Raw genomic sequence first — 26,085 nt, 5'->3', positions numbered from 1 at the left:
ATGTTACTTAATTCATATGACCTAGTGGGTGAATTGTTTAATGTTTGCTTCTTGTCTATATAAGAAGCATTGGGGTTATGTTTATCACAGTAATAATCTAAAGATACCTGGGAAAGATTTGTCTAAAAGATACATTTTAGGCATCCTTTGGATGCTTATATGATGCAGGCTAAAAACCATTGCTTTTCACAATTTACCACCTAGGCAACCGAACTAGCCCTAGGTAGAATCACTTACAGTAGTCAAATGTTGATGGTACTGAAACATAAACATCAGAAGTGTGGAATGTTTACGAATGCCATCAACCCTGGAAATAGTGCAAAACTACATGTTTCAAAAACATGTTCAGGATGTTTGATGTCATTCTTCAAATGTAAAACACTCCTGGATTTATGTACCACAGGAAGCCTGCAATTGCGCCAAAAGCCAAAATAGTGTGTGGTCAAAAGCCATTGAGTTCATTGGTGGGAGGGATTGCCAGTCATTTTTCCTGGAACTCCGCCCCTTTATTATTATTATTATTATTATTATTATTATTATTATTATTATTATTATACCATGTGCGTAAAGCTGAATGTGCGCAAGTTAAATGCACATAAGTTGTGGCCATATTCACATGCCATAAAACACTTCTGCCCTTAAGTCCGTTGTTAAACACATGAAATTGAAGAAGTAATAAATAATAATAATAATAATAATAATAATAATAATAATAATAACAACAACAACAACAATAACAATAATTTATTTATACCCCGCCCTCCCCAGCCAGAGTGGCTAACACCAATAAAATCACAGGAAAACATAATAGGGGGAAAGGGGGGGGGGAGTAAGTACCACAGTGTTTCTCTCGCTCTCCAAACACAAAATTCATTTTTAAAAATCCTAATTGGGTGATGTCAACCAATGTGGTAGACTTTATAATCAAAACAAGGGTTGTTTTGTTCATGCCCTTAACTGTTCATTTGATCAAATAGCATCTCTAAACAGCTTAATATTTCAAATTTCACAGAATGATACAAACAGAACCAAAACAGCTATCAGGGTCCTTCAACTCTGTATCCCCAAATGGAAACCAGAGTTGGAGGTCATACATTTTCTATTACAGTGGTACCTCGGGTTAAGAACTTAATTCGTTCTGGAGGTCCGTTCTTAACCTGAAAGTGTTCTTAACCTGAAGCACCACTTTAGCTAATGGGGCCTCCCGCTGCCGCCGTGCCGCGATTTGTGTTCTCACCCTGAAGCAAAGTTCTTAACCTGAGGTACTATTTCTGGGTTAGCGGAGTCTGTAACCTGAAGCGTCTGTAACCCAAGGTACCACTGTACTGGGGAATGATCAGGAGCTCACCAAGTTAGTGGCTAAATATCTCTATTTGGTTTTTTTTTGTTGAAATACACTGCAGACGTCTGATCTCCCTGGAGACCTAGAGATGTGACAATAGACTTCTCTGCCTCCTTTCTTTTAGAAATTTTTTTTGCCACTGGGGAAGTGGTAATTCTGTATTGATTTGTTTTGGATGTTTGTATGTGATGCTGATAAAAGGTTTGATGATGATGAATAACTGGGTCCAGTATTATTGGTCAGGGAAAGCTTGTCTTTTAAAAGTTACTTTTTTCTAGGCTACCTAAGAAACTATAAAGAAACTAGAGGAGGAAGCTAAATATAAAATAAACTCTGGTGGAGGAGGCTGTTAAAAATATTAATTTCCCTCCTGTCTTGTGAAATTGCTTTAGCTGATTTCTGGTGCATGGATTGAATCATTGGTTATATCTCATGACCCCCTTAATTATTGTAATGAAACAGCAGATTCTGAAATATCCTGCAAATCATTTGCTTTGGAAAGGGAACATTTCTGGAATGATTTTGATAGAAGCGTATATGTTGCTAGCAACCTGGTTGCCAACTTGGAGATTTGTTCCTGGTGCAATCCCCCAAACAGTCCTAATGTCTCCTCTTTATTAAATCCTTCTTGAAAATCCGGACAGTCAATTCTTGGCACATATTTCCTAAGAAAAGCTTGTAAAGTGCATTTCCAAAATTTAGACCAAACATGTCAACTTTCAGCTTTCACGTTTTAACTTCTTTGTGGACAGTTAATGAATTCTGACACTTGCTTTTCATTTTGGAAAACTTGGGCTACTGTGACCTGTTTATATTTTTTTAAAGTGGAAGCAGCATCTGCCATGAGCCTGAAGGAGTTGTTTTCGTTTCTTAGTTTGCAGTTGGCTAGTTTATGGTGGCAAGATTCTCTGTGGCTAAAGCTGAAACATTATTTTCTTTGATTAAAGATGAGACCTACTGTTCATCCTGTACCCAGCATGCCAATGAATGCCATTTCCTTGAAACTATTTTTATATTCCATCTTCATGCGAAAGAGAAGGAAATATTCTTAATTATTTTATTTTTATTGTTATAAAATGTATACACAGCTTGATTGTTTTTTAAAAAAAAACATTCAAAGCAGTTTACAAAGAGACACCTTGATTTTAACTATTGATATTCCAGCAGATATGCTTACAAGCATTGCTTTGCAGCTATAACCAGCTAGAGGTGTGTTTTGTTTTTTTTAAAAAAATGCTGGGAACTATCACATTGCTCCTAGCTTTCTCATTCTGACATATCTTGTTTCTGCAGTAACTTTATAAAGATAAACTTGCTGTCTTTTGGCCTTTTGTGACTTTTGAGAAGTTATGTCTGTTGGGGTGGTTTCCAGTCTTAACTTAAGTAACTTAAGTTCATTGATTTTGGTGTGTGTACTCCAAGTATGACGTCATTTATTTACTTACTGAGAAGATTTCTAACCTGCTCTTTAATAACCCCAGTATAAAAAGCATAATGCATAATAAAGCATGTTATAGAAAAGAAATACAACTCTAAAACATCAACAGAGGCCAAACACATTGGAGAAGGCAGCCCCATTCTCCACCAAGTGATAAATTAAAGTCCTGGGAGCAAAAATATGGTTATTTGCTGCCAGGGTTGGCACCTATTCATGCTGAGAGGGGCGGGCACTCCATGATTGGGGTGCCATTGCTGATATCACCTGTTCAATTTTTGTCCCTTTCTATGTTTAACGTAAGAGGTAATTTGTCACTTTGCGATCTACACGTGTGTTAACTAGTCATGGAGACGTGGGTGGCGCTGTGGGTTAAACCATAGAGCCTAGTGCTTGCCGATCAGAAGGTCGGCAGTTTGAATCCCCACGATGGGGAGAGCTCCCATTGTTCGGTCCCACCTCCTGCCAACCTAGCAGTTCGAAAGCACATCAAAGTGCAAGTAGATAAATAGGTACTGCTCTGGCGGGAAGGCAAACGGTGTTTCCATGCGCTGCTCTGGTTCGCCAGAAGTGGCTTAGTCATGCTGGCCACATGACCTGGCAGCTGTCTGGGGACAAACGCCGGCTCCCTCGGCCTATAACGCTGGCTCCCATGGCCAATAAAGCGAGATGAGAACCCGAACCCCAGAGTCGGTCACGACTGGACCTAATGGTCAGGGGTCCCTTTACCTTTTAGCAGCTGTATACTGCTTGTTAAGCTCTACTTCTTTCTGAAACCTAAAGTACGGTAACAGTTCTGCATCCTAAATTCCATGCTGTAGGAGACCAAAATGCCAAAGGAAAGACTTTCCCCTTCTTTGTGATGTGACATCATTGCGTACAAAATCTCCTTGCCCCTGTCCTACTTCATCAGTTCTAATAAAACAGAATTCAATGTTTAGGTTGGATTTCGACTTAGTTGTATTTGGGTCCCGTTGACATCGGTGTGAAAAGGTAGCTATGCCTAAGCGAGGTCTTTCTGGTTTCAGTGGGACCTAAGTGCAACTAATTTAGCCTGGATCCAATTCATTATATGCAAGATAGAACACATTTAGAATTGTGTGCGCTCTAATGACCAGCTTTTCTATAAGCAAAGTTGCTTCCCCTTTCCCCCCTCATTTGCTTTTGCTCTGAGGGTTAACTTTGGATGTTGTTATTTTCATCACACGTGGTGATTGTTGTTCAAAACTATAGTAATTAAACCTCATCAGCAGGGCCCTTGTGGAAAGATCATCAGTCAGCCTCTGAATGAGAACCTTTGAGAGACTTTCAGCAAGAAACACTAATCAAAAAAATTAGAAACCTAATTGGTGACATTTAGCCTTACGATGTGGTGTGGAGACCTTTTTGCCTTTCCGCACAATGGGGTGGGGGGAAGATTAGGTATGCCTACATGCACAGCCCGAGAATAATTAGTCTTGGTTTGCGGCTAGACTGAAATTGGGCAGGAGCTGGCTTCAGTAAAAGGGGAGCTCTGCTAACTTGAGGCAAGGGTTGTTCCTGCTTTCGGAAATGTTCTTATACAGCCACAGATTACTCTGTTTTGAATAGAGTCCTTCCTCCCCCTCTTTCTGCTTTTGAATGAGGGCCGCCTCAGCAAATAGCTTCTTGCCTTTGCCAGTTTATTTCTCTTCAAATCCTTGCCCAGATGCTAATTGCTTTTGGTGCTGGAGCATGAACTTATGTGACCTTCGGATTCCTTTGAGTCCTGCAACTTCATGATTCCTTCTCTTTTGCTTCACTTAATATGCAAATAGGAAAAAGAGTGTAGTGAAGCTGGCCTGCTTGTCAGATGCTCAGGGTATCTGACTCAGAAGTTATGTAGTACAGAGCCTTTCTGAAGTTCGTTTTCATTACAAGGGTATATTGCATTCAGGTGCTCTTCCAAGAAAATACAGTGGTACCTCGGGTTACATACACTTCTGGTTACATACGCTTCAGGTTACAGACTCCGCTAAACCAGAAATATTACCTCGGGTTAAAAACTTTGCTTCAGGATGAGAACAGAAATTGTGCTCCGGCGGCGCGGCTGCAGCAGGAGGCCCCATTAGCTAAAGAGGTGCTTCAGGTTAAGTACAGTTTCAGGTTAAGAATGGACCTCCGAAATGAATTAAGTACTTAACCCGAGGTACCACTGTATGTTGCAGAAAACCATGCCCGCAACATGATTGTGTCTCGTTTTAACGGTCAGGGGATGAACGGGACTTGAGAGTGTTGCACATGATTTTGAGAATGTTATGGCAGTGTGTTTTTAACCATTTTGGTTCAGAATGAGCATGAAATAATACCCTTGAGTAGAATTTGCTTTGTCGGTTTAAACTTATCCAGAATTGTTACCCTTTTGACTTAAAATGCTGCAAGACAAAGCAATCTCTCCTATACCCCCTATACACACAGTAATTCCCTAACTTTGTTGTGTTCCTTGAAACATGGGAATTATATTTCTAGGCAGCTGCAGTATAATGCTTATTAACCAAGTGATTGGGGACTCGAAATGAACCATTTCGCTTTGAAGTCTGTGAAGTACACACACTTATCATAGTGGAGGCCAAATGTTCTGATGACTTAAGGTGTGATGGTGATAGTGCCAAACAGCTGAGAGAGAAAAATCATGATACACGCTAACAGCTATTTAAAGGTTGATTGCAGCATGTTATGAGCTCAGGTCACAGATGCAGAGCTCATGGAAACGGCTTTCAATCCTTAGAATTGTGATGGTGGCTCTCCCCGGAAAGCCTTCTATTATAAAAATACAGTTACAGATAGGTAGCCGTGTTGGTCTGCCATAGTCAAAATAAAAAAATTCCTTCCAGTAGCACCTTAAAGACCAACTAAGTTAGTTCTTGGTATGAGCTTTCGTGTGCATGCACACTTCTTCAGATACACTGAAACAGAAGTTGCCAAGTGTGCATGCACACGAAAGCTCATACCAAGAACTAACTTAGTTGGTCTTTAAGGTGCTACTGGAAGGAATTTTTTTATTTTGATTATAAAAATATCATTTGCTTACCTTATAAAACTACATGATTAACACCTGTACCAATTTGTGTGCAAGTGTTCCTTGATTCCTAAGAGCTAACTTGATTTTCATCACCTTCCCTAGATCAGATACCACTTCCTTGAGTTTGCATTAAGTTTAAAATTTTGTTTCTGGTTTTTAAAACAATTTTAAAATATTTTAAATTGGTTTTAAACTGTATTTTATTTACTTAGAAATATTTATAAGATATCAGGATGGGGAACAATAAAACTTCATTTTAAAATACATTCTATGAAAGTTTGTTTTGTTTTTTGCTTTGTGAGCTGAGCTGCCCAGATAACACACATTTTGGGTTAACTATATAAAAGCAGCTGATAAAAATAAACAAATAGGTATGTGTCTGAAACCAGTTTCATTCTGCACGACCCAGTGCTCAGAAACTTAAAACAGATAATCTGATATGAGTTTTGGAGGCCCTTCCCACAGCTGCATTTGCCACAATAAATGTGCTTGATCCGTGATTTATTAAAACTAATAATTATATTGGGTTCCATGGCAAATCGTTCTCCTTAGTAGCATGCTGATTCCCTCTGGTAGGCAAATCCTACGAAAGCACCCTTATCACCCTTTTGCAGCAAAAATTCCCCAGATTCAGATCATACTGCCAGTCAAACTACATGGGACAGGCTACAGATAAATGCTTAATGGTGTCAACTGGAATCACAACTGGAGCGTTTTGTGCGCAGAGTTTACTCACTCTGTGTCTACACCCCCCCTTCTTTACTTGTTGAACGTTACTTGTTAGAACACTTGGGAGGTTTATGTCCTGCAAAAGCTTTCTTTAGCTAGGCATTCATAGATCATAGGATTGTAGAGTTGGAAGGGACCCACAGGATCATCTAGTCCAACCGCCTGCAATCCAGGAATATGCAGCTGTCCCATATGGGGATCAAACCCGCAATGTTGACATTATCAGCACCACTCTCTAACCAACTGAGCCATCCAGTGGCATGTACCACATTTTAAAAATAAATAAAGATTTTTTTATTAAAGATTGCATGTACCGCATCTGTGATTTTTTGGGTATTTTTAATGCTCTTGGTGTTATGAGAATTATAAGGTCTAAGATACAAAAGGTTCATAAATGTACCAGATAAACACATACATAAATATATAAATCACACGTCTGAAACAGTACAGGAAAAAAGTCCTGAAACCATTTTGACACTCCCAAATTGACCTCAAATGTTTCTCTGCAAGGACAAAGGAAATGGGAAAACCTCTCCATTGTCTCTTTGCTCACAAATCCTGTCTTAAGAATGTATCTGTATGAATAGGGTGAGCCTGTGACCTGGATTCAGGAACTCAGTATTTAGTATCTCAGAAGGAATGGCCAGACTGCCCAAGTAATGCAGTCAGTGGGTATCCTGGCAGACAGGTTTTCTGCTGTAGACCACCTCTTCTGTGATGTATGTATGTATGATGTATTGGGTGTGGTCTTGAGGTACAGGGTGGCAACTTGAAAAGTCTATATATGGGCTTGCACACCATTGTTCTGGGTTCCTCCTCCCTCCTGCGTGGGGTGTGTGTGTGAGGACCCTGTTGCAACAGTTTAATAAAGATTAGGCTCCCTGGCTGCTTTGCTTCTCAATATTCTCTGATTGGCCTCTGTTATTTTCTCCTACCGATAGAGAACCTACATTAGGACTCTATATGGGCTCTATAAGGGAAAAGGAGCAGTTTTGTTTCTTATAACAATGGTAAAAAAAAGTCACAGCATTATCTTCTTTTTGAAATATTTACGTGACTAGTCTCCATAGCATTTATTAGGTACAAATTAATGTATGGCCAGTCCATTTAGAAGGCTGCTGCTTCTGCGTCCTTTAAAGGGGAAAGTTGTGTCGGAAACTTATTTGCACCACTCAGATGTGACTTGGCTGATGGGGTCACTGGTGTCGTGGCCATGTACGCTGCCATCTGCACTTGAGTATGAAATGCATTATGAGAAGCTGCTCTTGGCGCTTGACCGACAGAAAATCTGTGTGCCCCTCTTGCTCCTCCTTTGCCAGCAGCAGATTTACTTGTTTGGTTAACTTCTTGGCATATGCAACAGACTTTTGAATTGCTGCTGATCAGGGACATCTGCTGGCAGAAGGGTAGAACTTGTTGGCAAGTGTCGAAATGGAAACCAAACTGGCTTTTTCCGTTGCTGGGCTTGAGGCATTTCTTTCTTTTGCCAAAGCTTACATAAGCTGCTTTTTGGTCATCTGGAGGGAATTCTGTTTGGTTCAGTTTATGTTGCACACGTTCTCATTAAAAAAATTGCAAAGGCAAACAATAACGAAATAATTACACATCTTAGCTCTGAATTTCTGGCCCTGGATAGAAGAAGGTTGCAAGACTCTGATGCTTTAAATGATCTCTGCTGTTTGAATGCTCTGTGAATTTGGGAACTATTGAATTAACCACGCCCAAAATGTTTGGTTTATATTTCAGGTGCAAGGATGGCTTGAAAGGATTTACATTCTCAGCACTAAAGTAAGTAAAACAAAGCAAGTGTTTTTCCTTTGTAGCCCAAAGTGATCAGACCAGATTGAGTGAAATACTGTATGTGCAAACATAGATGGAGGAAATTTGACATGCAGGAAACAAAAGCTCTTTGCAAAGCATGATTTCCAGCCTTGTTTCTCATTTTCCTTTTCTCTTTTTTGGGGGGGGATGAAAAATATATACTACTTCCATTTATAGTACTTCCATTCTGTGCTCCATAATCCCCCCCCCCGACATCTAGAAGAGAAATACACAAATCAGTTAATTTTATGTTCTGGACAGTGGTATTTTGCCCTTGACTCCCTCATTGCTTAATTATAACAGATGCCTCAAGAAAGCACCTGCATTTATATATCGTTTCGTTAACAAAATATGTTTACGTGTTTTGCTTGTTTTTACTTTCCGAACACTATTATTTAATACTATATTCCAATTGAATGTTAAAACCTGCAGTTTGAGACAACATCCCATATTTTAAGGAATTGCATGGATATAAAAATTGCTCCAGCAGTAGGTTAGCCAGAGGCAACTGCAATCCACTGTTTGAAAATGGCACTGCAAAAATCAGGTAGCTGGTGACTTGTGTGCATCTCTGTTTCTTTTCTTTTCTTCCAGATTCATTGTAGGGAAGGAAGAAATTCCCACACATTCTTTTGCACCGGAAGCAGCCTTTCTAAGGAGAGGGAGAAAAATAAAACACAGCGAAGAAATGACACAGCGAATGAACATAGTGGCGGCAACAAAGAAACTTGTGGACAGAGTGTGAGTGTAGAATTTCATGGATTTGTATTTGCCGTGCCAGCCAGTTTGCCAAGTCACTGACGAATGAGATTTGAGCATTTAAGCTTGACGCTTTGTGTTACCTGTCTTCCACTCAGCTGTTAGCTGTTCTGTGCCATCCACACTAGTGACTCTAAAGTGGAGCAGAAAACTTCCCAACCGCTCCATACCCTTAGTGACACCTGAGTTCTGCTACCAGAAGCCTTGGTTCCAGACACCTGGCACACAGTGCTGCCAGTTACCAAGAAGGAGACAAGGGGAGGGGGCAAGACAGCAGGGACCTTGGGAAGGCCAGTCTGCTCCCTCGAGCTCCCTGGTAGCTAGATAGATAGCAGTGATGCTCATCTTAGGGAGGCCAGGGGAGCAACGCCAACTATTCTGGTCTGGGTCATTGCCTTTATATATGACCTGTAAGCTATCCCATGATGTTACAAAGAACAGTCCCTCAAGCCTGAAAATTATATTGAATAGGAAAGGCCAAGAGTCCAATTTCCAGGAGACTTGGTTTGAAGAGCTCATTATGGTGTATCACTGGATTAATCTAGGTCCGGATAATTCATCTGAGACACATACAAGATATAACGAAAGCTGGCAATGCAGTCACCCCACTAAACGAAACTGCTCATTCCAGGGCCAGAAAAGGCCCGAATGATTAACAATTAAGAAGAATGATCTTGTTTTGGTATTTCTATCGACCCACTTGCATATGACCAAAAAAACCATTGAGTTCTTAATCCTAATCCTCTATCAAGTTTCTCTCCCATATGTTTCCTTTCAGATATAACTAAGTCTGAATGTCTGTAACTTGATCACATCCTCATTACAATTTTTGCTACACAAACTGACCTCATGGGTGATTTATGACTGATACGCTTTTGCAGCGCATAATTCAAAGCTTCCAAAAATATTTGGCACAATCGAAAGATTGAGTAATGTTATTTTGTCCTCAAACCGCAAATACTTGACTACAAGAAAATCTAATTTCTAGAACCAGCATCAAATTGATTTTCTTGTAAGTCAACCTGATATGTCCCAACAACTGGAGAGCCCTCCCCAAAGCATTTATCTTTTTCAAATACACAACAGTAGAATTTCCACATAGCTGTAATGCTCATGAAAAGTGAAGTCTTGTGAGCTGCAGAGTACAAATTTTCCCCTAAGCCTAGAGAGAGGAATCTGCAACCTTCCAATCATCTGTGTGCCCCCTTTCTGTGGCCTTCCAGCCAGCAGCCCACACTGCCCAATTGCCACAATCCTGGTTGCATCATGGAGCACATGGGCAAAGTCGTAAAGATGAACAAGATGTGGGGGCTCACCTCTGACTTTGTTCTGTGCAAAATGTGCATAAGTCAGAGATCACAAAATCCTGTTTCTTCTACAAGTTCCAGGTTCAGGCAGCAGCTTCCTTCCAACTTGGGTAGGGGGCTGTTACATTAAATGAAACTATTGCAATGGGTAAAATGATCAAGCCAGCATCAAATGCCTCTCCACCTGTCCCGTGATCCTGGTCTGGATCAATGTCCTCCATGGCTTTTTATAATAATAATAATAATAATGATTTTTAAAATCCCATGCATGTGAATATTCATTTAATGTAATGTTTAGTGTGGTTCTGAGGCTACCTAGTGAATTCATCAGAAAGGAAAGATTTGCAAAGAGGATTTCCTGGTTCGCAATTCAATCTCTTAGTTGTGTTAGCTCTCCCTAGAACAAAGGTCTTGCCTTTATTTGTACAGGATCTTTAAGAATCTTTATTCTTTTCTGCTTCACACTTATAAGCATTGTAAAGGAATTTATTTTGCACTGCACAAAAGAAGAAGTAGCTATAGAACATTCTGCACATTTGGGTGGAAGTAGATCATTTATGTGTTTGGTATGCAAAAAGCAACTTTGTGGTTAATATTGATGCAGGGCTCTGTTTTTTGTGTTTATTTTCCAGGTGCAAACATGGGCCAAGGCACAGATGCTGTAAGCATTATGAAGATAATTGCATCTCGTATTGTGTTAAAGTGAGTCGAAAAAATTAACATAATTCACCATTAGAAAACTATTTAAAACTATTATTTAGATATAAAAAGTTGATGTAAGTCACAAATATGGATGCAGGAAAGAAAATATTGGTCCACATTTTTAGCAAACTGAGCTAATTTGTACTTCCCAGCTTCATACAGTGGTACCTCGGGTTAAGAACTTAATTCATTCTGGAGGTCTGTTCTTAACCTGAAACTGTTCTTAACCTGAGGTACCACTTTAGCTAAGGGGCCTCGTGCTGCCGCTGCACAATTTCTGTTCTCATCCTGAAGTAAAGTTCTTTACTCAAGGTACTATTTCTGGGTTAGCGGAGTCTGTAACCTGAAGTGTTTGTAACCTGAAGCGTCTGTAACCCGAGGTACCACTGTATAAGGATTGGAGCACAATTATCCTTCTGATTTTGCACTTCTTCAAATTTTGCAATATAGTTCTTGCCTCAAAAGACATACCAAAATGCCTTATAAAAGTTCATATTTTAGGATAGGATACTTTTATAAGTGCATGCACCGAGATAAAGTAATCAGTACCAAAATGTGTATTTGAATGCATAAATATGTATTTCATCACAAAATACATATTTAGTGACAAAATGTACATGCAATTATATATTTATGCACCTTTGAAAATATGAATTTCATACTTTTAAAAAAATCTATCTGCAAATTAATGTGGAGATGGACAGAACAGACTTACAAATAAGCATACACGGTAGAATTGACACAGACCAGAAATAAGAGTGATCCATCTCTAGATCCATCTTGTTTCCTGCTTGGCAGGGGGTTGGACTCGATGGCCCTTGTGGTCTCTTCCAACTCTATCATTCTATGATTCTAGTCACAAAAAGGTTACGGAGACATTTTCCTGCTCTGGGTCCTGTTTGTGTATGCATGCACACATGTGCCCGGAAAAATGTAGTAGTGGTTTCTGGATTTCTATCAATTGCAGCGTTCAGGGCAGAAGGGAGTTGGGAGAGCACATAGTGTGAAAAGTGTATCTTCTTTGGGTAATGCAGTGTTCCTCTTTGGAGTCTGTGCTGTATTATCTACAAGGAAACATCAAGATTGTGCATTTTATCCTTTCATGGTCTATTCCATTTATGTGAACGACTTGCTTTATTAAAACAATAGTTTTTAATTACTATTATAGTGTGGTTGGAACAGGCACACAAGCTTCATAAATGATAGAGGGCAGATGGTTCGGTGCAGAGTAAGGTGATGATGATGATGATGATAATGTTATTTATGCCCTGCCCATCTGACTGGCTTTCTGGACTGCCAGTCTCCCCAGTTCCAGACCCCTGGTGATATTTCACCCCCTTCCCCCAAAACTTGTTCTAAGAGTTGCTTCACATTGTATCTTCCCAGTTCTTTAGAAATACGCCCCCAGAGAATGGGTCTTTCCATGGCTGCTAGCCACAGTAAACGAATAACATACAGTGGTACCTCAGGTTACATACGCTTCAGTTTACATACGCTTCAGGTTACAGACTCCGCTAACCCAGAAATAGTGCTTCAGGTTAAGAACTTTGCTTCAGGATGAGAACAGAAATCGTGCTCTGGTGGTGTGGCAGCAGCGAGAGGCCCCATTAGCTAAAGTGGTTCCTCAGGTTAAGAACAGTTTCAGGTTAAGAACGGACCTCCGGAACGAATTAAGTACTTAACCCAAGGTACCTCTGTATTTATGTACGGAGGCAGTATAGCACTGAATGCCGGGTGCTGAGGACAAACAGCACACTTTCATGCTCTGTTCACAAGTGCTCAGAGTCAGTTGGCTGGCTGCTGTTGCAGACAGAATGCAGGATTTTTCATGTGATTCTGCAGGGCAACCCTTGTGTTCTTTTAGAAAAGCATTTAAAAAAAGAGAGATGCAACGGGCAAAGTGGATCTCAAAGCTCCAATATGTGAAGCCTTCTGCGCTGTCTTTTGCATAACCGACTCATTGAAAAGGTTCTTCAGTAGATGCCCGCTTCTCTTTACGCGGTAACCACCGTCGCTGGTGTTCATTTAGTGCCTGCGGTAAGCTGCTAAAGTGAGTGAAAAGCGAGGCTCTGAGAGCCTCGTCCGATTTAATTGCGCGCAGAACCATGTAACAGATCGCACTTGCAGCCGTTCCCTCAACTCAAGTACCAGGAATGTGCTGTTCTCGGCAGAGGCGGCCCTCATACAGCTGTGCCTCCCTGGCACATTGGAGTAGATTTTTTTTGGACTCTCCGAGCCTGCGAATGTATTTTAAGGGTAATGGGAGAAAGTTCACAGTTGTTGCACGAAGGAAGGGCGGTCCGTGTCCATTGATATGAACTATCCTCTCCCAGAATACGATCGGTCTGGGTTTTCTTTCCCTTGGAAGAGTGAACTGTGCGGGGAGATTGTTTTGGCTGCAGTTAGACTGGCACAGGTGGGAGCACCTGCTCACATTTCCTTTGGTAGGACTCCAGCGCATTTTGGTTTTGCGTTTGAGAAGCGACGTGTACGGGGCGAAGCAGCTTTTTGGAAAGTGTCTGCTGTTTTATAAAAAAAATTCCTTCCAGTAGCACCTTAAAGACCAACTAAGTTAGTTCTTGGTATGAGCTTTCGTGTGCATGCACACTTCTTCAGATACACTGAAACAGAAGTTGCCAGATCCTTCTATATAGTGAGAAGGTGGGGAGGGGTATTACTCAGAAGGGTGGTGGGAATGGGAGATTGGCAGATAGCTGAGATGAGCCTGTTGACGACTCTTAACGACTGCAATAGGTCTTACAGGAAAAGGCAAGGGGTGAGAAGGTGAGAAATGGCTTAGTCATGTATAATGAGATAAGAATCCAATGTCTTTGTTCAGACCAGGTCTCTCCATGGTTTTAAGTTTGGTAATGAGTTGCAATTCAGCAGCTTCTCTTTCCAGTCTATTTCTGAAATTCCTTTGTAGTAAAACAGCTACTTTGAGATCTTGTATAGAATGTCCTGGGAGATTGAAGTGTTCTCCTACTGGTTTCTCTGTTTTGTGGTTCTTGATGTCAGATTTATGTCCGTTTATTCTTTGGCGTAAGGTTTGGCCTGTTTGTCCAATATAGAGAGCTGAAGGACACTGTTGGCATTTGATGGTTTTGTTCAGACCAGGTCTCTCCATGGCTTTACTTAACTTAGTTGGTCTTTAAGGTGCTACTGGAAGGAATTTTTTTATTTTGACTATGGCAGACCAACACGGCTACCTGCTGTTTTATAGGCCATGATATTTCTCCCCTTCAGATTTTCGTAGTAAATTGTTATGACTCTCCAGCAACAAGTGTGGAGAACAGCACGTGAAAGAGAAGGTGCAGTTGGACAGTCTGCATATTTTGACTCGGCCTCCTGCATGTACTGGTCTGCTTTCCGCAGCTGCCATTTGTCAGTGTCCTGAAGTGCGTTGCAGCCAGCTGGTTAGCAGCATGACCCAAGCCAGTGCCGCTGTTTTAAGCACAGATTTGGGTTGCCACAGAGACATAAGTAAAGCTTTCAGTTCTGTATCGAACATATAACAAAACTTGCAGGATAACTGGGATAGAAATTGCAAATTTAATGGACACGTCTTTGGCACGCAGACAGAATGAAACTTCATTCTGTGTGTTTGGCTACCACACTAAGAATTGAGACATAAGCAGGCACACAGCTACAGTGGAGAATATGGGCTGGTAAAAGGTAAAGGACCTCTGAACGGTTACACCCAGTCAAAGGCAACTATGGGGTTGCGGCGCTCATCTCGCTTTCAGGTCGAGGAAGCCGGCGTTTGTTCACAGACAGCTTTCTGATGTCATGTGGCCAGCATGACTAAACCGCTTCTGGCACAACGGGACACCATGATGGAAACCAGAGCACACAGAAACACCATTTACCCTCCCGCCGCAGCGGTACTTATTTATCTTTCACTGGCGTGCTTTCGAACTGCTAGGTTGGCAGGAGCTGGGACAGAACAACGGGAGCTCACCCCCTCGCAGGGATTTGAACTGCCGACCTTCTGATTAGCAAGCCCAAGAGGCTCAGTGGTTTAGACCACAGTGCCACCCACGTCCCTTATGGGCTGGTTAGTCAGCTCAGCACTAAAGACCTCAGTTTTACACCATGTTTTAGACCAGGCCTACCCATTCTATTGCCCCTCAGATGTGTTAGTATAAAATCCCAATCAACTCCGGCCAGCATGGGCAAACATATTTTAAATAAATTTTAAAAGTGTAATTTCTGCTTTCTAAAGTTTTCCCTGGGTGGCGGTGATTTAAACTTAATTCTGTTGTTCCCAGTTATATAGGGAAAAGCCGATTACCTTCAGATTTTTATTTCTAATTATTTATTTAACCATCTGCATACTACTTGATCATAAAAACCTGTAAGCGGTTGATCTCTTTTTTAAATTATTCATTAAACATTCTTGGTTGTCAGGGGAGACAATCAATAAGAGAGGCTGTTGATGGTTTGAGTTACTTATAAATCTGTGCATTGACTCAAGTCCTGCACAAGACATAAAGTCTTCCACTTGAAGAGTCTTAGCTGGTTTCAATTTCACTGTACATGCATATTTCAAGTAATGACCGCCGTCATAGCTATCAATGCTCACTGGCCCATTTAATCGCACCCAAAATTCTTATACACTGAGCCAGTAAAATGATATTCACACAGCAATCAGCACTATAAATATATCAACGAGATTTTTTCTTAAATGATATATTTAAAATAGAAAGGAGCCTCCCTCACTAGTAGTAACAGAAGTAGTAGACATCGGTTTCCTAAGAAGTCAGTGCCAAATGTTTAGCAAGCAAGTTGAGCAGACATTCATCTGTTTAGGTGAACTACCTATTAACTTGAATGGTAGTTTGCTGGTGCAGGATTCAAGTTTCCAGGTAAAGTGGAAACTGGATAGCCCTTCTTTTCCGTGTGATACAGCAAACTGCATCTGATTTCTCTTGAGTTTCTCATCCCTTTTGGTATCTGGTAAAGTCATTATCCTGTCAATTGTTTGATCTTGGTTAAGGAATATAGAGCAAGCGGCCTAAAGACAACTTGTGCCTCCTTTCTTTTAGAAAACAAATACCCCTTTCCTCCTAGCCAGGTTTCTTTTAATTGTTATACCAGCATTGATGTTGTCCATGCCTGATGTTGTCTATACTTAGGTTCCTGCTTAGCCTATGATTTGCAGCTGGGACTGTAGAAGAGAAACCTCTGTAATCTGCTCCGTAGGCTTGTCCAGCTCGATTTCGAAGTTGTAGAAGTTCCTTGGTATTACATTACAGAAGCCGGGCCAGACTAAAGTGGAACAAACACTTTTGAACATTGTTGCCGGGCCTCGGTTTCATGTGATCATGTTTTATATCACTTAAACAGAAGCAAAATCCTGCTATTTTGATAATTTATTCTGAGCTCGGTACATGTGCTTTGAGGTTTTTGAGAGAGCCATCAGTATTGTCGAGCTTTTCCTAAGGATGTCTCTGGACAAAATCAGCAGGAGCTGTCTTCTAAGAAAGAACATACGTGGTTTTGTAATTTTCATTATGAAAGGGTTGTGGCTCCCCCCCTCCTCCCAAAGTCTGGGAAGGATGGCTGCCAATGGCTTGACCTATTTGTTAGACGTTCCTTTCCTGCCAAACAGCTTGTCTTCCTATCGTCATACCTGCTTGTGTATTGGTTTTGTCTGGTTTTTTCACAAAGTGGGCACAATTGGCCACAGGAAAAGTGGAGATAGTGTTGTTGTGGTTAATTCCAGCTTGAGGGCTCTCCATAGGCCTCTGGTTGGTCACTGTTAATGAACTAGATGGACCTTTGCTCTGCTCTTTCAGGGCTCTTCCTATGTCCATATGTCTTCCCTGGACAAAATGCACTTAACAAATAAATTTTCCCAATTCAAAAAGTGGCCAGTACTTAAAATTAATCAGTCTTGGAACAACAGACGACACAGCCAGTTATTGCACATTCGACATTTCAAGAGCCTAGTCTAGAGAAGTGGGATGTTCACTCAGGGAATAATAATAAAAAAATGAATATATAGCAGGGGTATTCATTGTGGTGCCTTCCAGCCCAAGCTAGCATGGCCAATGGTCAAGTGTGATGGCAGCTGTAACCCAAAACCTCTGGAGGGCTACCTGTGATACAGAGGTTTATCTTTGCTTCCCTCTTGACATTTTACTGGTGTGCAAGTAACTTTGAATGTTTATAGAGAGCCTCAAAGAAGATGGAGGGCTGGTCTGTGTGTTCCTTTTGTGATAGGAAACAGAAGTTCCATCACAAGTTTCCCACTGACCCATCTCTGTTTACGCTGAATTTGCCGCGTGAACAAGGGCAAAGATGTAGCAAATTTCCTTCCCCCTCCAGTAAAATAACAATAACAATGATAATAATGGCAAACAATGGTTGGAGGCAAGGGCGCTTTTACGTAATGGCTCCAACGCACAAAGTCAGTTTTGCAGGAAGAGGTGGGTGGGAATTGTACTAAGGGGATGCTGATCCCCGTGGTGAGAATAATTCGCGGGACAAGCTGTGAGCATTCTCAGACTGGTTTAGTAACCACTGTGGCACTTAGAGGTAGCCTTATCCCTGTACCAAACCGCTGGTAAGGTGACATACAATTAATCTGTATGGAAGCTTAACTTGTGGAACAAATGGAGTATTGCAAGAGCCTGTTTAGTAAAGGTTAAGAAAGGGAACAAGGAATAAACCTTGGAAGAAAGAGAAAAAGAGTAACCATACATGTAGAAAAGTTGGTGCCGAAGGTGACAAGGTGCCCCATGATATTCTTGTAAAGAAGCTGGTAAAATGCGGTCTTGACTATGCTACCACTCAGTGGATTTGTAACTGGCTGACTGACCGAACCCAAAGGGTGCTCATCAATGGTTCCTCTTCATCCTGGAGAAGAGTGACTAGTGGGGTGCCACAGGGTTCTGTCTTGGGCCCGGTCTTATTCAACATCTTTATCAACGACTTGGATGATGGACTCAAGGGCATCCTGATCAAATTTGCAGATGACACCAAACTGGGAGGGGTGGCTAACACCCCAGAGGACAGGATCACACTTCAAAACGACCTTGACAGATTAGAGAACTGGCCCAAAACAAACAAGATGAATTTTAACAAGGAGAAATGTAAAGTATTGCACTTGGGCAAAAAAAATGAGAGGCACAAATACAAGATGGGTGACACCTGGCTTGAGAGCAGTACATGTGAAAAGGATCTAGGAGTCTTGGTTGACCACAAACTTGACATGAGCCAACAGTGTGAAGCGGCAGCTAAAAAAGCCAATGCAATTCTGGGCCTCATCAATAGGAGTATAGCATCTAGATCAAGGGAAGTAATAGTGCCACTGTATTCTGCTCTGGTCAGACCTCACCTGGAGTACTGTGTCCAGTTCTGGGCACCACAGTTCAAGAAGGACACTGACAAACTGGAACGTGTCCAGAGGAGGGCAACCAAAATGGTCAAAGGCCTGGAAACGATGCCTTATGAGGAACGGCTAAGGGAGCTGGGCATGTTTAGCCTGGAGAAGAGGAGGTTAAGGGGTGATATGATAGCCATGTTCAAATATATAAAAGGATGTCACATAGAGGAGGGAGAAAGGTTGTTTTCTGCTGCTCCAGAGAAGCGGACACGGAGCAATGGATCCAAACTACAAGAAAGAAGATTCCACCTAAACATTAGGAAGAACTTCCTGACAGTAAGAGCTGTTTGACAGTGGAATTTGCTGCCAAGGAGTGTGGTGGAGTCTCCTACTTTGGAGGTCTTTAAGCAGAGGCTTGACAACCATATGTCAGGAGTGCTCTGATGGTGTTTCCTGCTTGGCAGGGGGTTGGACTCGTTGGCCCTTGTGGTCTCTTCCAACTCTATGATTCTATGATTCTATAAGAAACAGGCAATGTTTAGATCTCATGACCCATGCTGATATCATCATTGTTATGACTACAACCTGTACTGAAAGTGCCATGAGTTTATAGGTTGGCTAGGGGAGCAAGATACATAGGAGAAAATTAGCCAATAAAACGAGTAAGCAGTAAGTCACCCCAGCCTCATTTATGAATGTGTTGCACCTGCAGCAATCTGATTTGTTATTCTCTGTTTTGAATATTTACCTAGTACTGAGTTTCAGTGTGAGAAATGGAGTCAGGTTTTTTAAAATATGTCTGTTGAACAGGATTCATCTGCGTGGGGATATTTGCAAGAGTATACATGGAAGAGGTGTTTGAAGCATTTAATCATTTTTCGAAAACCTGTTTCACAGAGTAATCCTTAGCAGAGAGGGCATATCGGGCCATAAAAGTTGGTTAAAATTATTCTTCTCTTTTATCTCACGGTAGACTTTCTGCACCTGTGAAATCTTTCATTTGATGCATGAATTAGAATTATAGCTATTGGCACAATATCGAACACAATAAAATTGATTTTGTTGTATTTGAGCCCCCATTCACAAGCTCTCAACCTGGATGGCTGCAGTTTATTGCGAAACAGAGTTGTCCCAACTAAAATTGTGCTCAGAAGGTGGTGTGCCTGCCAGCACGAAGTTCAAATTTCTTTGGGAGGAGGGTGAGCTATGATGCAGCCCTTGTCTCAATTGTATCACTGTGGGTTAGCCTGCTCCCCGATGTGTCAGGTGGAAGACTTTGCTGTGGGAATGCTTTCAAATAAGTATGCCTCCAGTGATGGAGCTGGTTCCCAGAGCACACCCAGAATATACACCTGCTCCTTCTGGGAGAGGGCAGCCCCATCCAGGGCAGGCAACTGACTTGCTTTCTGGATCCAAGAACCATTCACCCACATAGCTTCTATCTTGCCAGGATTCAGACTCATTTATTAGCCCTCGTCCTGCCTTCCCACTGCACCCAGAGGCTGGTCTAAAATTAACTGGCAGTACATTTAGGAGAGATTACTCAATATGTAATTAACGCAGGGAATCCACTCCTAATACGTGGTGGTGCCTTGCAAGGGAGGATAGACAAATCCATGGAGGGTGTGACTCTCAGTTGCTATTTGCCATGATGGTTGGCATTTGAGTGTTCTTAATTCTGGATGCTGAGGACAAGCAACCTTCCCACTCTTGCCTGTGGGCTTTGCAGAACTTTCTGGCAGGCCGCTGTTGAGAAGCTGGACTAGATGAGGCCTTGGTCTGATTCAGCAGGATTCCCCCCCCATGTTCTTAGCTTCTATACTAATACACCCTGAAGGTCGACTGCACATGGAAACAAACCACATATTGTTAACATTGGCTGAGCAGCTTTAACGGTTCAGTACATGGATTTCCTTTCGCTTTAGCGCATGTTTCGCAAGACACCTTGCAGAGTGATTGTTGAAAGAACCCAGGAATTGAATACGCTGGAGATTGAATATAGCTGCCCAGTGCTTGTGTTTTCAGGAAGATCTTTGTTTTCAGAGTTCCCACAGTCTTCCAGATGTTTGAGCGCAAGGCATAAGGCTTTCCCCATCTCATTGTTTCCTTTTCTGTACCATTGGCATGAATTTAAGGAGAAAAATAAATATATTGCACATCTGAATGTTTCTTTTCTCCATTAAGTTAACATGCCTGAACTTTTTGTGGGGAGCCTGCCTTCAAATTAAGTGAATAAAGAAGGGAGGGAGACATGTGTGCTTATTCATTTGCAGTATTCAGACTCAAGCTACTAACTGAAGTTTTTGATGTGGCATAGAATATATTCCAAAAATAATGAAACAAAGAAGAGTTAACCAGGGCAGGGCAAAGGTGTATATGGGTGAGATGTTGGATTTACTTATAAACTAAACAAGCTATAGCTTAGGGCTCCACTCTCTTGGCCCCCCCCAAAAAAAAACTAAAGGAAAAAACCTGGATGTACATTTCCAAAATATAAGATAAGTTCAACAATTACTTTGATAAAATACATGTTTTGTTATGTGCAAATGGCTTTAGATACCTATTAGGTCCATAAAGTACCATATAGCATATATTCAACACAAAAAACAGCAACAATTTGTTGTTGACAAAGGACAGCTGGACATATAAAAGGCCCCATTACCTTCAGTAGCTTAGGGCCTCATCAAATCTAAATCTGGCCCTGCTGGCACCACAACAGTATGTCTGTTTGCCAGGGGGTTGGACTAGATGACCCTCGTGGTCCCTTCCAATGATGAAATTCTATGATTCTATTATCTCAGCTACATTGCTTGACTGTAGCCTGCTCTTACAACAGTTCACTTGCCCCAGTATGCAAGGAGGAGAAACACACACACAGTGGAAATGGTATTAACTGGAAATCTTCAAACTGTGGCCTGCGAGTTCCATTAGGGTCACCTATGGAAAGGCTGCAGCGCAATAGATCTGTACTCAGCCCTACACTTACTTTGCTTGATGTGATGATGGAGGACTAAGATGCTCAGCAAGGGGTCCATGAGTCACACGGCAGCACAGAAGCACAAGGCGCTCGTCTTTGGCTCTGCACGAGTCAGCTGACTCAAAGGAGGTGTCAGCTGCCAACCTGGCGCTCGGAAATCTCCACATAGTTGCAATTGGATCTGCACCAGTGGCAGGATACGCCTGGCACCCAGGGAATTTTGAACACTGCCCCTCACCAGCCCTAGTTCCCTCTCTCCTTGAGTATTTTTGCATGGCTGGGGTGTGTTTTTGAACTCTGATAATGCCTCTTGCTTGCCTGGTTTGAGGATAGAGAAGGGGTGTGGGTAGAAAACTAGTCTACTGCACAAAGCTGGGGGGAAATACATTCATTGCTCCGCCTGCTTTTACCTCTGCCCCCCCACTAGAGACATGTGCCCCCCCCACAAAGGTTGCCAAGATGAGCATGCGGCCCTCATTCTGAAAAAGATTCCTGCTCCTGCCTTTCCCATAGATCTCTGGCACAGTGTTGCTTTTTCCTAAGGAGTGCTCAAAGTTACGCAGCACCAGCACCTCTTCTTTGTTGTTAAAAAGTGTGGCACTTCTTGTAACTTCACGACGAGCACCTATTTTTCTAGAAAAAAAAAGCTCCGATGTCCTGACTCCCATTCTGCAGCTGAATCTCCTAGCCTGGAAATAGCTGTTGGAACAAGCTGGTGTTATGCCCTTTACCTGCCTTCTTCACTGAACTGTGGCTCATGTTTATGGCAGATGCAGGTAGCACTGGAAAATCAGAATAAGTCCCCACCCCCTCCCCAGCCAGCTTCCAAGCCTCAGATACTCCTACTGTCGCTACGACGTTGGAGGAGACCGTAGTGGAGTAATTCTCTATTTCTTGCCCTGCGTTGTTCTGGTTGTTGTCAGTCTTTCAAGGGCCATCGGCTGACACAAGACGCGAACAGCTGCCGTGTTACACCAAAGGGAATGCACAAAGGAGTGGGTGGTCTACCCTTGGTCTAAGGGCCCACTCGACACAGAGAATTTTGGGTTGGGCAGAGAATCAGGCTCAGTCCTCCTGGAGCAGGTGGTTGAATGTCTACAGAGATCCAGTGGGGCATAATGATTGATTTGTTGGTCTGGCACAGGGTAGATGGTCAAATGGTCAAAGGCCTGGAAACGATGCCTTATGAGGAACGGCTAAGGGAGCTGGGCATGTTTAGCCTGGAGAAGAGGAGGTTAAGGGGTGATAAGATAGCCATGTTCAAATATATAAAAGGATGTCACATAGAGGAGGGAGAAAGGTTGTTTTCTGCTGCTCCAGAGAAGCAGACACGGAGCAATGGATCCAAACTACAAGAAAGAAGATTCCACCTAAACATTAGGAAGAACTTCCTGACAGTAAGAGCTGTTCGACAGTGGAATTTGCTGCCAAGGAGTGTGGTGGAGTCTCCTTCTTTGGAGGTCTTTAAGCAGAGGCTTGACAACCATATGTCAGGAGTGCTCTGATGGTGTTTCCTGCTTGGCAGGGGGTTGGACTCGATGGCCCTTGTGGTCTCTTCCAACTCTATGATTCTATGATTCTATGAGATGCAGCCACAGAGGTCACTGGGTGCCCTTCAGATACGGAATCATTGAATTGTAGTGTTGGAAGGGGCCGTGAGGGTCATCTAGTCCAACCCCCAGCGGGGCAGGAATATTCAGGTAGCCCCGTTTGGGGGTTGAACCCGTGACTTTCGCCGTTTACCATCCCTCAGCCTAGCCTTCCCTACAGGGTTTATATGAAAATGAAGGTGACCCCCAAGCTCCTTGAATGAAGGGTTGGGTAAAAATGTAATAAGCTATGGTTGGTATTCAGTTAAATTTCACTCAGAGTAGACCCACTGAAATTAATGAACATGGCCATGTTGGGTTCCTTACTTCTAATGGGTCTACTCTGAGCACAACTTTGAATACTACCCATAGGGAGAAATTTTACACTCTGAAACCCTTGGGAATGGAAAAAAAGGAAGAAACTAGATGGACCTTTTGATTGTAAGTTCCAAGGTTATGTTTCTGTGAATGTTTGCACAGCATACCTTCCCAAGGTTTTGTTTTATAAGTGAGATTTATCTGTGAAGTTCCTGACACGGCTGTTTTTCTTTCATTTGCTCTGCCTCCCTCTCTCTAAATGTCACGTTCTTAATATCTTCTCTAGGGCTTCATTCGGATGTTTAGCGTTGGTTACTTGATCCAGTGTTGCCTTCGGATCCCGTCAGCATTCCGGCATCTGTTTACAAAACCTTCCCGGCTGCTCTCGCTCCTCTACAACAAAGAAAATTTCCAGCTCGGGGCTTTTCTGGGGTCATTTGTCAGTATATACAAAGTAAGTTTCTAAAGTGCTGAAAAGTTAAAAAGTTGGAATTTAATTATCCTAAAGTTGCTCTTTTGCAGCAGCAGAAATATTTAACAAGCATCTGTATCATTCTAGGGACTGAGCCACATAACCTACCACATACGCATGTGGACCATCTTTTTTCTTTAAAAAATAAATTGCATCGAGGGCACTAATCAGCAAGTTGAATTGTGGGGTGTGTGTGTGTTTTTTACTAAATGGGGAGCATTTCTATTGAGCGTTAGTAGAATATTGGCTCGTTTGGTCGCAAGTGGGGAGAATCCCCTTGATTTCTGTTTCCTTGACCATGGAGGAATTTTGTAACCACTGCATGGCGACATTGTTTTGTAACTTAAAAGGGAAAAAACAAACAAAAAGGAAGCAAGCTTAGCTTGAAAAGAGGTGAGGGAGTTAATGTGATGAGCAGTTTTAGAATGCGTCAATGAACTGGGAGTCTGAAAGGCGTGACACATATCTTGTTTGCAAGACAGAAGTCTTCATTTATTAGTGCAACATTCACCTACTGCTTGGAGAGGTGTGGTTTCTGCCTTCAGGATTTCTCCCACACTGCTCCAGGTTCTATACTGATATTCTACTCATTTGATTATGGCAGATCGCATCGTTCTACTCTTGAGCAACCCACTTGACTCCCTGAGAGCAACCACACCACTCGAGGCTATATATAAATGACGCTATAGCCAAGCAAACTTTCAGGTTTACCTGTATGCTCACTCTTTCTAAGGCCAATGTGTTGGGAAACTGTGTACGTGCAGCTACTCACACAGAGTCACTTAAGGTTTGGCAGACAGCCAGAAGGCAATCTGAAGGAGTAAGTCTGCCTGGTGATAACAGAGACATGGAGACCGCTCCCTGATAGGTCAAGCTCTCTCAAGGGAGTGATAATTAATGGCCTGCCAACTGTGAGTTTGTGAGTTCAGTGGTTCAGTGTGTCAGTAAGTGTAGGAGTTGTGAGTCGTGTCAGAGAGAGCTAGCATAAGATCCGTGTTCTGTTCCTGTAAGTAGTCCACTGTATATAATAAACACCTAACTACAAGTTCCTGCTTCCTGCTTCGTCTATCCTGTCTGCAGCCAAGTTGTCAATCACTTCCGTGGATTCTGCGTGTACTTTGCTAGGTCCTGCAACTAGTCAGAAAGTTGCGGAACACCAAATAGGTTTTGCCAATACAATGCACTTTGGAACTTTTCCTCTAGAAAGGCTTTTGCTCTAGGCTCTCTTGTAAACCTTCTAGGACTCTAAAAGTGCTGGTGGCAGAATTCTGAATTGTACTCTTCAAGACTGTAGATTGCAAGGCAGGGGATTTCTTACTTTTTAATGCTCTCCCATATAAATAGCTCCCTGCATATATGAAGCTAGCACATCAGAGAGAGGAGTCTCTTTCCTCGAAGCACCAGCTTACTACATGCAGAGAGCTTTTTCCACTAGCATTAATATGACCCCCCCCCCCCGAAGCAGTACATTCCAGAATTCTTACCACCCCATTCCAAATAATGTGCCGAATGTCTGGAAGCAATTCCTTCATATTGGCAGTTTTCAAGCAGCCAAGTAGTATATTGACTCAGGTGAGGGGCAGTTTGGGTGAAATGTATAGAAAGGAAGGAAATGATACTTTGAAAAACAAAGAGGCTGTGTATATATGAACAATTTCAGATTTGGCTGAGGCTTTGTCCTTGTTTCTGACTGACCTTCTAGTCTATCTCCAAATACCATGTTGAGATTACTTTATAAATCATCATGCTGAGCAGCTACTAAGTGTTCATCAAGAGCCAGAGCCGTAATCAGAGGGTTTAAGTTGACTTGATTAAATTTTTAAGATATAATTGAGTGCTTTGTTACTAGATTATAGCTCTAACAAGGTTGATGTGATTATCCTCAAAACACAGGGTACAAGCTGCTTCCTGCGCTGGGTACGGAACCTGGACGATGAACTGCATGCACTTATTGCAGGTATACCTCCATGTTTCTCCATGGCAGTGGCCCACCTGCCCAGGGCTAGAACTTGCCATGTATTTGCCTACCCGCTAGAGAGTTGCTGGTTTGCATCCTGAGCCCTCTGCTTCCTTGTTTCATACGGTTTTGTCGATTTTGGGATGGGAGCAGTGAGGAAGCCTCCCTTGGAGATCAGCTCAGTTCCCGAGATGTTGTAAGAATTGGCCATGAACAGTGTCAGGGACAGAATGTTTGTAATACGTCCAGCTTCTGTCAGCAAAGAAAAAACCCCTTAGCCCTGCCTTTGGGCATCCAAAGTCAT

The 26,085-nt window shown here is 42.2% G+C and overlaps 1 protein-coding gene across 1 annotated transcript in view; it reads left to right on the top strand.

The window, feature by feature from the left end:
• The window catches only part of TMEM135 (transmembrane protein 135), a 180,085-nt gene that overhangs the window by 144,766 nt on the left and 9,234 nt on the right, over positions 1-26,085 (top strand). The window contains exons 7-11 of the mRNA XM_083499784.1: positions 8,293-8,334; positions 8,962-9,108; positions 11,066-11,135; positions 23,639-23,806; positions 25,718-25,781. Of these exons, the coding sequence (XP_083355910.1) occupies positions 8,293-8,334; positions 8,962-9,108; positions 11,066-11,135; positions 23,639-23,806; positions 25,718-25,781 (491 nt within the window). The remainder of the gene's footprint in view (positions 1-8,292; positions 8,335-8,961; positions 9,109-11,065; positions 11,136-23,638; positions 23,807-25,717; positions 25,782-26,085) is intronic.

The sequence above is a fragment of the Podarcis liolepis genome (genome assembly GCF_965112155.1).
Source record: "Podarcis liolepis genome assembly, chromosome: 4".
Lineage (NCBI taxonomy): Eukaryota > Metazoa > Chordata > Lepidosauria > Squamata > Lacertidae > Podarcis > Podarcis liolepis.
This window is presented reverse-complemented; position numbering and strand designations above follow the sequence as displayed.